This window comes from Dendrobates tinctorius, unplaced genomic scaffold (assembly GCF_039654945.1).
Source record: "Dendrobates tinctorius isolate UK_male_01 unplaced genomic scaffold, ASM3965494v1 ptg000039l, whole genome shotgun sequence".
NCBI classification, from domain to species: Eukaryota; Metazoa; Chordata; class Amphibia; order Anura; family Dendrobatidae; genus Dendrobates; species Dendrobates tinctorius.
In genome coordinates, this window is record NW_027361707.1 from 23,923,751 (window position 1) to 23,937,527 (window position 13,777).

The following is a 13,777-nucleotide window of genomic DNA, read 5'->3' on the forward strand; positions in this document are numbered from 1 at the left end:
TTCTGAAGCGCTAAGAGCCCACCTAACTTATGGGTGCATGCCTCCACAAGCATGGGCTGGGCATAATGTACTGGTGACTGCAACGTACTGGTCACTATAGCGTACTGGTCACTACAGCAGCAGTTTGCAATTTTCACTTGGCAACATTCATTGCTGCTTTTTTCTGGAAAATACCCATGGAGTCAAAATCAGCACTACACTTGTAGATAAATTCCCAAAGGGTTATAATTTCAAAAATGGGGTTACTTGAGGGGGTATTCTTCTCTTCTAGCAATTAAAGACTCTGTATATGGAGTCTGCAAACTCTTCTAGGAAAATCTACGCTCCTGGAGGCAAATAGCGCTCCTTTCTTCCCGAGTCTCTCCGTATGGCTAAGTAGTACTGTACAGCCACATATGGGGTATTGCCACATTCAGTAGACATTGTGGGACAAATTTTGGTGCCATTTTACCCACTTCTTGTGTGAAAATGTAAAAACTGGGGCTAAAACTAAATTTTGGTGGTAAAAATGTAGTCATTTTTTCTTCACTACTCAATTGTATAAAATTCTGTGACACACCCATGGTGTCAATATGTTCACTGCACCCCTAGATGAATTCATTGAGAGGTGTAGTTTGTAAAATGGGGTTACTAATGGGGGGTTCTTCTTTTCTGGCACCTCATGGGCTCTCCCAGTGGGTCATGGTACCTGCAAAACATAACATTAAAATCTGGCGCTCCTTGCCTTTTCCAAATTACATGTAGGGTATTGGCGCACTCAGGAAAAAATGGACTTCAGTTTGTTGTAAAAAAAAACATGTCCTATTAGCACTTAGAAAAATTAAAACTTGGGGCTAAAACATTTTAGCTTTAAAAATGTAATTTATTCGTTCTTCACCGCCACTCAGTGGTATATAACTCTGTGAGCCATATGTGGTGTCAATATGATCACTGCACCCCTAGATGAATTCATTTGGGAGTGTAGTTTGTAAAATGAGTTCACATATAGGGGGTTTCTGTTGTTCTGGCACCTCACAGGCTCTGCCAAGTGACATGGCACCCTCAAAGCTGAACTCGAATTTGGCACCTCTTCCCTTCTGAGCTTTGCACTGTGCCTCAAAAATAGTATTCCCCTACATGTGGGGTATTGGCGTACTCAGGAGAAATTGCACTACAAATTGTATTGTGCAATTTCTCCTGTTCCCCTTATGAAAATGCAAAATTTGTGGCTAAAATTTCATTTTTGTGAGGGAAAATGTGATTTTATTATTTTCATGGCTCAACGTTATAAACTTCTGTGAAGCACCTGGGGGTTCAAGGTGCTCACCATGCATCTAAATACATTCCTTGAGGGGTATAGTTTCCAAAATGGGGTCACTTGTGGAGGGTTCCCACTATTTAGGCACATCAGGGGCTCTCCAAATGGGACTTTACATCCGCTAATGATTCCAGGAAATTTTACATTCAAAAACTCAAGTGGTGCTCCTTTCCTTCCGACCTCTGCCGTGCGCCCAAACAGTGGTTTTCAGCCTCATTGGCATACTCAGGAGAAATTACTCAACAAATTTTTGGTCCATTTTTTCCTGTTGCCTTTGTCAAAATAAAAAAAATTGGATCCGAAGTAAATTTTTTGTGCAAAAAAGTTAAATGTTCATTCTTTTTTCCTCATTCCAAAAAATCCTATGAAGCACCTGAAGGGGTTAATAAACTTCTTGAATGTAGTTTTGAGCACCTTCAGGGGTTCAGTTTTTAGAATGGTGTCACTTTTGGGTATCTTCTATTATATCAACCCCTCAAAGTGACTTCAAATATGATGTGTTCCTTAAAAAAATGGTGTTCTAAAAATGAGAAATTGTTGCTCAAATTTTAACCCTTATAACTTCCTAACAAAAAAAAATTGTTTCCAAAATTGTGCTGATTTAAAGTAGACATGTGGGAAATGTTACTTTTTAAGTATTTTGTGTGACAAACAGTGGGGAAAATAAGTTTTTGATCCCTTGCTGTTTTTGTAAGTTTGCCCACTGAAAAAGACATGAACTGTCTATAATTTTAAGGGTAGGTTAATTTTAACATTGAGAGATAGAATATCAAAAATAAAATCTAGAAAATCACATTGAATAAATTATATAAATTTATTTGCATTTTGTAGTGAGAAATAAGTAATTGATCCCCTACCCACCATTGAGAGTTCTGGCTTCTACAGACCAATTAGATGCTCTGAATATACTCGTTACCTGCATTAAAGACAGCTGTCTTACATAGTCACCTTTATAAAAGACTCCTGTCCACAGACTCAATTAATCAGTCAGACTCTAACCCCTACAACATGGGCAAGACCAAAGGGCTTTATAAGGCTGTCAAGGACAAGATCATAGACCTGCACAAAGCTGGAATGGGCTACAAAACCATAAATATGACGCTGGGCGAGAAGGAGACAACTGTTGGTGCAATAGTAAGAAAATGGAAGAAATACAAAATGACTGTCAATCGGCATCGATCTGGGGCACCATGCAAAATCATACCTTGAGGGGTATCCTTGATTATGAGGAAGGTGAGAGATCAGCCTAAAACTAAATGGGGGGAACTTGTTAATGGTTTCAAGGCAGCTGGGACCACAGTCACCAAGAAAACCATTGGTATCACATTATGCCGTAAAGGTTTAAAATCCTGCAGTGCCTGCAAGGTCCCCCTGCTCAAGAAGGCACATGTGCAGGCCCGTCTGAGTTTTGACAATGAACACCTGGTTGATTCTGTGAGTGATTGGGAGAAGGTGCTGTGGTCAGATGAGACAAAATTTGAGGTCTTTGGTATTAACTCAACTCGCCGTGTTTGGAGGACGAGAAATGCTCCCTTTGACCCAAAGAACACAGTCCTTGTTGGCAGATATGCAACAGATGCACACTTATTTGTGTGCTGGAGGAGTTTACACTCTTCAGACAATAGATTGTGATGTTGTTGCTGTTATATGCTTAGTTGAATGTAATGCATATACTTGTACTTTGGTTTCACTTTCTCTCTGGTAAAAGGTCGTTCTGACTTCCTGTTATGCTGTATTAAGAAGCTGATGCATGTACCTCATATTCTGTGAAGATAAAAGTTGAATTACCCCATATAATCTACTCTCACAAGTTTCTATGACCAAACTATGCAACAGTCCTCACTGTCAAGCATGGAGGTGAGGACATTATGTTTTGGGGGTGTTTCTTTGCTAAGTGCACAGGAGTACTTCACCGCATAAATGGGAGAATGGATGGAGCCATGAACCATAAAATCCTGAGTGTCAAAATAATGGGTCGTGGCTGGGTCTTCCAGCAAGACAATGACCCAAAACATACAGACAAGACAACAAAGGAGTGACTGAAAAAGAAGCACATTGTGCTTGCCGTGATTCAGCAGTGATTGTTAGGAGCAAGGTATGAATGCCATTTATGTGATCATTAAAAGCAATTATGGAGATTATTCAAAGGGACGGAAACAATTACTGCGTCCATTCGCCATTAAACTGTCATCTGAATGTTTTCTTCAGGTTATTCACATCTTAGAATATTGAAGTCATTTTGGATGCTTTAGTTAAGTTCCAATGAGCAATATTCTCAAGTTATATCTGTTGTAAATCCTATTTCAACTTAAAGGGATTTAAAAAAAATCCAAATAAATTGACATTAAAATGTAAATTATAGTTCATAATTGGAAGCACTCCAATTTTCGTCTCTGTTTAAAGGATCCACATTGACTTGTATAGTCAAGTCTGATCCTCAATCATGGATCAGAATTGGACCTGACAATAAATGAAGCAGCAGAGGGGAGCTGAAGGATGTGACAGTTGGAGGGAAAGTGTGTAGTTGGTGCAGGGAACTTGAGCAGTGAGGAGCTCATTCCTGGACCAGCAGCCAGTGGAATGAGAGAAATGGACAACAGAACAGAAAGATAAGATTCAGTGGAAGAGGGAAAGAAGGGGTCCTAGGAGCACGGGTAGTGAGGAATCCACCCGTGGGGCCCAGATCCATGCCAACTGCAGTGGGGTGGAGGGACCAGGTCGCAGTTAGGGGACCGGCCCCAGACTAGTGGAGAAACTAAGGACTCAGCTAGCTAACCGGAGGTTGCAGTATCTTAAAGTGCTGCAGCCACATCCAGCACATTCGCTGAAAAGCCAGCCATATAGGATCCAGGGGACCTAGAGCAACAAGATCCGAGGCTGCTGGTTTGGAATACTGTGAAGGCACAGGGCAGGAGAGGAGGGAGCCAGCACAGTGAGACGGCCAGGAAAGGAACAACTTAAGAGGGTTCTGACACGGTTTACCTCAAATTACCTGAGAGCTGTCTGGACCACCGACCCTGAGGACACAGCACCCCAGCTGGGGATTGTAACATCAGAACTGTGAGTAAAACCTGTGAAGACTGCACACTGATGTGTCCTCCAATTCATTTACTGCATCTCTTGTCCTGCACTACAACCACCATCATCACTATCATATCACACTACAACTGCCCTGGGGTTTAGCTCTACCTGTGGAGAGCTGTAACAACTCTGCTGCATCACCATCAGTCCCAGCGGTTTCCTCAAGTAGCGTCAGCTATGTATGAGCACACAGAGGAAATTAAGGCAAACTTTATGCAGATGCTTTTCTCTTGTTGAATTTAAACCTAGAACTCCAGCACTGGTAGAGAATAAAAAAATATTCAGTACTAAGGGACATTTGGAAAAGGGTGATATTGGTGATGCTGTTATTTGTCTTATTTTAGGATAAGATGAGAAGAGAAGCAATGCCATTGGTTTAATACATTAATGAAGATTCTCAAACATAACTGTACTTGTCTATTCATTTTTGAAACCAGTGCATTATACAATTTGTCCACAAGATGTCAGTGTTGATCTATAAAAACAAAGGAGTCGTCCACTCACCAGATGTCGCTCTCATCAAGGCCATGAGCGATGTGATTCTGCGTTACTAGTCTGCATCACACGTTGGGATATTATATGATCAGTACTTACAGTGGTTGTGCTTGGCACTCGAGACACTATAAAACATCATTTTGATTCCGATCCTATGCATATTAGTTAATATTCAATAAAATAAAACAATATGATAAATTAAATATAAGTAATTATAACCAAAATATAGTTGAAAAAAAATAATTTTCTGGCAAATGTTCTATTTCAGTTTTATACAAAAAACAGCAGCCTGACAAAGTATTACTGCAGACCTTGGTAGGTTTACTAATCAGGGTTTGGGACAGCTGCGCTCTGGTTTATCAAGCTCTTTGTAGTGATAACTATATGATATATGAAGCCCATATGTTATATCATGAATCAAAAAAACATTTTTGTTGTCTTGTTTTTAGTCTTGGTAATTACATTTAATGAGCCTATGTAAACCTGTGCTGTATCGGGGTGTCAGGGCTCCCTGGACTTGGGTAACCACCATGCTCTAGAATTTGTGAAGCCATGGAGGTGCACAGGTGGTTCACTTTGTCTGCACTATATCAACCACGTATTTGTGAGCCCATGGTGGTTAATTTGCTTTTTTTAATTTATTGTTTATATTTTACATCGCATCCTAACAATTACATCGTATTTCATTTTATTTCCCCATGCTTTGAAGCAAATCCAGCTAAATCGGCGAACGTTGAATTTGTCCAGTTAGCTCCCCCTAGTGGTGACCAAATTCTATACAAAGTTCTGTCCAAGAAAACAAAGAAAATACAATGAACAAAAATCTGAATATGAAAAATGGATAAAAAGACTGTTAATGAGCACATGCAGAAATCTCTAAAATCTGTCTGGTTCATTACTCCTCCGTTGTATTTCACAGTACAGGTTTATATGCTACTTAATGAAGGGGCAGTGCTTCTAAAGTTTTCTAATGCTTACAAAAGATCTTTATGACTAATTTATCTGAGAAGGAGCTCCCTGAAATGTAGAAATGTTGGTCCAGAATGCAGACTCAATATATGTTCGGAGGATCCGCAGTATTATATGTTGTATGTTAAAGGGGTTGACCACTAATCAAACAACTCCTTATCAATACATATATTTGTCCCCAGTAAAATAAAAACACTTATACTCCCTCTGATGCCGATGCCATTTCAGCAGTGTCAGCACTGTCTCTCCCGGTGATCATGTGATATAGATACGTCAGTCAATCCCTGCAGCTAATCAGCGGCTGCTTCACTCTCAGTGCCTTTGGACATATGACATACATTCAGAGAAAGTAAGTGCTGCTACTATGTCACTTCTTCCAGATCGGAGCTGGAATGGCTATGGATCCTCTGATCATACCATATTTTAGGGATTATAACACGCACTTTTCTTCCCCCAAATTTGGGGTGTAAATGAGGGTGCGTCTTATAATGCACATATACCTTACCGGTACCGTTGCTGCAGGCTGGGATGAGGGGCGGTGCTGCTGGGGTGTCCAGCGATGCTGCTGGGGTCGCCGTTGCTGTGGTGGGCTCTGCCAACATTTTGTGAAAGGCCAGAGCCTTTGCAGTACCGTAGTTTCCTGTGCGGTGGACCCCAGGAATATGGCCATCGGGGGGTGGCGCATGCGCAGATGGAGATCTCTGCATCTAGATCTCAGGATCTCATCTCCCGAGATCTTGATGCCGAGATCTCCATCTGTGCATGCCCTGCCCCCCAGTGGCTATTTTCCCTGCGTCCACTGCACAGGAAACCAAGGGACTGCGAGGGCTCTGACCCCCCACAGCATCGGAGACCCCCACAGCAGCACTGGAGACCCTAGCAGCACCACTAGACACACCCGCAGCATCGGACACCCATAGCGGCGCACTACACATTGGACACCCCCTCAACCCAGCCTGTGGCCTGCAGCATCACCCCACTCCTGCCTCCTCCAGCAGTGATCCTTTGACCCCCCTTTACACCGCAGCCACCCCCCAGTAAGCAATAAGACACATGGATTACAAGAACCACCACCATTTGATTTTTTAAAAAAATCCTATTTTTCTCCTCAAAATTTGGGGTATGTCTTACAATCCGGAAAATACGGTATATTGATGAGATGCAACAATAATTTTATATATATATATATATATATATATATATATATATATATAAACAGTATGCACACAGCACAGCTCTGTGGTTAGCATTGTTGCTTTAATGTGCTGGGGTCCTGTGTTCAAATCCCACCAGAAAAATCTTCAAAGAGTTTGTATATTCTCCCAATTTTTTCATTGGTTTCCTCCAGGCTCTCCTGTTTCCTTCCAAACACATACAACTGTGCAAAAATTAAGAGACCACTTACAAATGTTCAGTTTGTCTGATTTTTCTCTTTATAGGTATATTTTTGAGTAAAATGTAAATTGCTCTTTTATTCTATAAACTTCTGATAACATGTCTCCGAATTTCCATTTTGTATTTTTTTTCTGAGAAAGAAAAATGGTCAAAATTAAAAAAAAAACGCAGTGCTTTCAGACCTCAAACATTGCAAAGAAAACAAGTTCATGATCATTTAGAATCAACAATACTAATGTTTTAACTCAGGAAGAGTTCAGAAATCAATATTTTGTGGAATAACCATGATTTTTAATCACAGCTTTCATGCGTCTTGGCATGCTTTCCACCAGTCTTTCACACTGCTTCTGGCACAAAAATGTAAGCAGTTCTTCTTTGTTTGATGGCTTGTGACTATCCATCATCCTCTTGATTACATTCCAGAGGTTTTCAATGGGGTTCAGTTTTGGAGAATGGGCTGCCCATGACAGGGTTTTGATGTGGTGGTCTCTTAATTTTTTCCAGAGCTGTACATAGGTAATTTAGGTTATCATCGCTGTCCCTAACTGGGCTCACAATGTCATGAAAGTGTTGCGAAATATGATGGTGCTATATAAGCGAGTAAAATAAATAAAATAGCTATGTGATTACTGGCCATACACATTTAATAGCTGTCATCTGGACACTCAAAAGGCTGACAACGCACTTTGCTGAGTATTTTTGTGTTCTTAAGGAAATAGAGGATAATCTAGTAGCGGCCTATCTACCTACCAAACAAAAGGATGAGGCACCGAAATTCAGCCATCAGATTCTTACTTGACATTATCTCTTGGGCAAGAGACGGAAGGCCCCCATTCACATTAGATCGTTGGTCGACATCTGCAGCTCCGGACAACTTTCATCAAATGTTTATTTACCCCTTTTGTTTTAGTTCCTCATGTTTTTCCCATTCTCTGCTTGCTGTTAGTGAATGAGAACCATCATCTTTTACTTCTTGTGAACTATCATGGTTTTCTTCTGTTCCGTCTATGAGATGATCACAATGATGCATGATTTGTTAAAGGGCAGGGCCGTAACTACCACGGTCGAGCAGTCACCACTGTGACCGGGCCCGGGGAGAGCCAGGGGCCCAGCAGGTCAGACTATATCTCCCAACCATCCTGATTTTTGCGAGATAGTCCCGTTTTTGACCCCCCCACCCGTGTCCCGCCCCGGGAGTCTATTTTTCCCCACACTGCACTGATCCGCCATGCCCCCCCATGCACCAACCCCATCCTCGCCCTCCCGCAGAGACCCACCGCAGCCCCCACAGCCTGCAATGTCGCCGCTAGGCTGTTCCCTAATGTATGCACAGGACCTGTGATGAGGTCACAGGAGGGGAGGAGTAAGGGGGTCACATGATCAGGGGCCTCGGTGTATGCATGACTCTGCTATGCTGGTTGTCATGGTGCTGGAGGAGGGTAAGTTTATGTGTGGGATCAGGAGGGGTTTGAAGTGTGGATATAGCAGAGCTGTGTGTGTACAATTTTGGATGGAGCAAAGCTGTGTGCGTACAATTTTGGACGGAGCGGAGCCGCACGTGTACGAGGTGTACACAGCAGAGACGCGTGTGTATGAGGTGTGCGGAGCCGCACGTGTACGGAGCGGAGATGTGCATGTATTTTGGCATGGCTTCTCCAAACATCTTCATGGGTTCAGATGATGGTCAATGGAGCAGATCTGTATTCCTCCAGCTGGAGCTGTGGTTTCTTAACCTGGCGTCTTGTAGAGTGTCTAAAATCTGTATTCTTTTGGTTAGAGAGATGGTGCCTTGGCTACTGTCATGTAGAGTCTCTTTGGGAACAAAGGCAGATTCCTTTTACAGTTCACAACTGTCCTTCAGTCCATCAACAAATTAGCAAACAATAAATTGTTTAATTACTCTGTGTCCCTGTTTTCCATGGATAGCAACACTAAAAGCTGCAACAAACATCAATTCAAGAGTCAATGTTCAGGCTTATATGAACAATGGCTTAGGTCTCTTAATTTACCGAAAGATGCATCTAGCCTAATCAAGAGCAAATGCTGTGTCGTCACAACTGCAACAAACATCCATTCAAGAGCCAATGTTCAAATTTCATGTGAACAATGGCCTATGTCCCCTGAACAGCAGAAAAATATGTCTTGCCTAATTAAGAATAAATGTCACATTCCTCCTCCATCTTAATTAGCCAGATGTGATAGGCTTCTAATCATCCTTCTCCTGGTCCCAGGCCTGACCTGGATTACTACTCACGTAATCACGCTGAACCAAACTCTTATGCTTTGCATCCACACATGGCATCATCCACATCCAGTGGTTCGCGGAAGCTGTTGAAGGTGACTGGTGTGGCAATGCCTCCCCCACAATTCTTCAGCTAGATGACATGGATCTGCCTGTACCAATTGAACAACTCCTCTAGCTCCTTCTCCCATTTGAGGCTCCAGGTCCCAATGTGACCAACATCTCCCAGATTTGAGATTGCCACTGGATCCTTGATTTGACAGGCAGTTCAATTCCTCTTGGTCAAAGTCATCATCCTCCATGACATTCTAGGCATCCCAAAGGACCAATTCCTGTATCAAATCCGATCATGTGTCAGTGGCCCTGTATTTGATCCATTGAAGCTGGCACACTCCTGTAGTTGCATTTTCTTGTTGAGGCAGTATTTCCACTCCAGTCCCTTTCTCAAAGCCGAGTTGGTGGGGTTGTACATAGTGGCATCTGAAGTCTGCTGTGCATGCTTCACCTATGGTTTGCTGGGTCTGTTTATCTGACTCTTTGGATGGTGTCCACAAACACCAGTCCCCTGCAGCTCACCCGGTGGGCCCTCACACAAAGGAGGTAATGACAAGCTTAGGAATCTGACAGTCCATTGAGGTATGTATCCAAGTGACCTGATTGTCTCAAGGTGGCTTCTCCAAACATCTCCATGGGGCCAGGTAACCTGATTGTCCCAATCTGGCTTCTCTGAATGTTTCCATGGAGCCAGGTGACCTAAATGTCCCAACCTTGCTTCTCCAAATGTCTCCATGGGTTCAGGTGATGGTCAGTGGAGCAGATCTGTATTCCTCCAGCTGGACCCTAAAGCTGGCATTCTGTAGAGTGTCTGAAGTCTGTATTCCCCCAGCTGGAGCCAAGGTGCCTTGGCTACTGTCATGTAGAGTCTATTTGGGAACAGAGGCAGATCCCCCTTTTATAGTTCATAACTGTTGTTCAGACTGTCATCCACAGGTCAAGAGGAGGATGCAAAGAGGTCATCTCTCATTGTTTGAGTATTCAATCTGCGTAGTTTGTCCTTCAATGTTTGAAGATCAACAAGCTGCATGGACTGATACAGTAGGTAACCAATATATTAACAAACATCAATTGTTCAATTACCCATCAATTCAAGAGTCAACATTCAGGCTCATATGAACAATTGCTTAGGTCTCTCGACCTACCAAAAGACGCATCTGGCCTAATCAAGAAGAAAATGCTGTCTTCACAGCTACTACAAACATCAATTCCAGAGTCAATATTTAAGCTCATATAAACAATGGCCTATGTCTCCTCACCTATGGAAAAATACGTCTGGCCAAATTATAAATACATTTTGTGTTGTCACAGGGACCCTTTTAACATGTAGAGATTTTGCAAACCAGAAAATCCCTACAAGTGTATAGTGCACCTGAGTAGTCATCACATGGACAGGATGGATTTATTTTTAACCCTTTAGCTTTTAACAATAAAATGATCCACCTACTATATGAAAACTTCGGTTCTGAAACTAAAACTTTAAAGTACATACAATATGAAGATATTTTCTGTCCTCGTTGTGTTGTTTCCATGACTAGGCATGATGGTGGGATATTGATTTTTACCAATATCCGATTGATATTCAACAGTGTTCATGTGGATACCTGAAAGAGCCAATGGAAGAATCTCATTGGCTGCTTTCCTATCATTCTTCAACTTGACCTTGCTAACAGCACAGGTCACATTGGCTAGATGCCCATCAATTAGACCTCCTATGTCACCAGTATCTATAAAAAAACTTGACTGGGGTCTCTTCCAGGCACTACTTTACCCTATTGAGGCAATTTACACCCTCTTTTCCTCCTTTCCATGTAGGTCGCTCCAGAGACAAAAGCGGTCATGAAATGGATGAGAAAAATCCCATTTGTTTTATCTGGGAGTCTTCACGGAGGTGACTTGGTTGTCAGTTACCCTTATGACTTCTCAAAACATCCTTTAGAAGAAAAGATGTATTCTCCTACTCCAGACGACAAGGTGAGAAGCAGACATACCATATAAAAAAAGTATTCTATAATCTGAGACATTGCAATAGAGTAAGGAAAAAGTCAGTTTCTTTGCACAATTTTTTGATTGCTGTTATTCTTTCTTTTTTCCTTTCTTTCCTTCTTTCGAAAGAAAGGGCAGTACAGTAGAGCTGACCGTACTACAGCTAAACTAAGCTGCATTTTCTGATCATGCAGAAGATTAGACCAGGAGATCAGAGCTGTATCATTACATTTTACTTCTGAGAAACCTGTTCTAGGCTATGGTGGGGGTGTGTTCTTTTTCTGCTGTTCTGCTGCCTGGTTATGATTGGATAACTCATAAAAGGAGAAGAAGTACACTCCCCCAGTGAAAACTGTTAGTCTTAACAAAAGTTAACTCATTCAGTGCCAAATACTTTGTCACTATATCTGCAATGTAGAGGCAATATTAAGAAAAAAACAAAAAAAAACAAAACCATTTTATTACATTTTTCAGCCACTATTATTATTATTGTGTGTCCAGTTCAGCATGAACCATTTGGCGTCTGATCTTCTTAGAGAAGAATAACTAATCTTCTTAAATTTGTAATGAAAGTGACATTTTCATCAAAAAGGACTGTAGGAATGTTGTACTTTACAGTCTTTAAAAAGAGAACTTTTGGTTTCTTTTACCAAATATGCAGGGGAAGGAAAGTGACAACTGTTCTTAGCTTTCACTTATCTGAATTCAGACAAATTACATTTAATGCCGACACCAACATTAATCTAATGCAAGAATAAGGAGTTACATGAATATTTGCTAATTTTGACAGTTGAGTGAAATGGCTCAATTGAACCCTATTCTTAGCAAGAAAAGCGAAATCAAACATAAATAAAACATCATTTTGAACAATATTTCAAATAAAAAAGATATCTGTTAAAAAGTAATTTGCCATGATGTTATTCTCAAATCAATGTATGTCCATTTCATCAGGTATTTAAGTTACTTTCAAAAACCTATGTCGCTTCAAATCCCAAAATGTCAGACCAGTTGACTGAACGATGTGGTGGAAATTTTGTGAAGAAAGGATCCATAATAAATGGTGCGGAATGGTACAGCTTCAGTGGAGGTAGGGTGACTGCATTTATTTTACTCTATTATTATGTGACTCAGCAAATATGAAATAGCTTCTTGGTATTAAATATTCATCATCTTTACTGTTTTTATTTTTCCGCTTATATCTATGTTTAAATGTTAACAATGCTTACTACTGTTGATGGATCTTATATGAATTCTAGCCATGCTTTATCTACATTTTACTACCTGTGTATATGAATATTTACGGAATACATTGTGCAGTAAAAATGATGTAGCAACGTTATACTTCAGGTCAGTACAATTATGGCAATACCAAACTTGTATATTTGTTTTTCAGATTTTAGTGGTGAAATAAGGTTTAGAAGTTTGCAAAAACAAATTTTGCTTTTCGACATTCTCTGAGACCCACAAGTTTTTGTACTTTTTCATCGATGGACTTGTATGAGGGCTTGTTCTCTGCATACCGAGCTGATATTTTAATATATATCATTATGGGGAACATTCGACAACATGATCACTTTTTATAGCATTTTTTGGGGAACTGCGTGGACTAAAAAAAAATGTATACCGGGCTTTTTTAATTAATTTTAATAGAGCAGATTTTTATGAATGCTGTGACATCAAATACTTGTAATGAAAAAATAGCAAGGTAGAGGTAAAGGGAAAAGTCAGTTCACCAATCTCTGCAGGAACCTGGTTGTCAGACACGCACGGAGACACCTTGATCAAGGGCGTAGTCCAAAATGAAGAAAGAAAGAAAAAAAAGGAAAAGAACTCCAGCATGTATACTGAGAAAAGTAAAAATTCCAATTTTAGTCAAAACATCATTAAAAAATATGTAAATCCATTACTAGGTAGTACACATGATGGATGGAATCCCTAGTATAACCAATGCGTTTCAACCAATGAAGGTCTTAGTCATTGTTTGAAACACGTTGGTTATACCAGGGATTCCATCCATCATTTGTACTACCTAGTAATGGATTTACATATTTTTTTATGATGTTTTCAATTAAATTGGAATTTTAACATTTCTCAGTATACACGCTGAAGTTCTTTTCCTTTTTTTTTTTCTTTATCAGATACTTGTAAGTTTATTATTCATTTATTTTTTAAACTTAGAAATTATTTACATTTTTTTAAAAACTCCCTTTATACTTTATTTTTTGTTCCCTTAAGAGACTTGAACCTGTGATTGTTTG

General features: G+C 40.5%; 1 protein-coding gene across 1 annotated transcript in view; it reads left to right on the plus strand.

The window, feature by feature from the left end:
- CPZ (carboxypeptidase Z) overlaps window positions 1-13,777 on the plus strand; it is a 196,117-nt gene that overhangs the window by 93,525 nt on the left and 88,815 nt on the right. Inside the window, exons 7-8 of the mRNA XM_073574560.1 lie at window positions 11,349-11,507; window positions 12,471-12,606. Coding sequence (XP_073430661.1) covers window positions 11,349-11,507; window positions 12,471-12,606 — 295 coding nt within the window. The remainder of the gene's footprint in view (window positions 1-11,348; window positions 11,508-12,470; window positions 12,607-13,777) is intronic.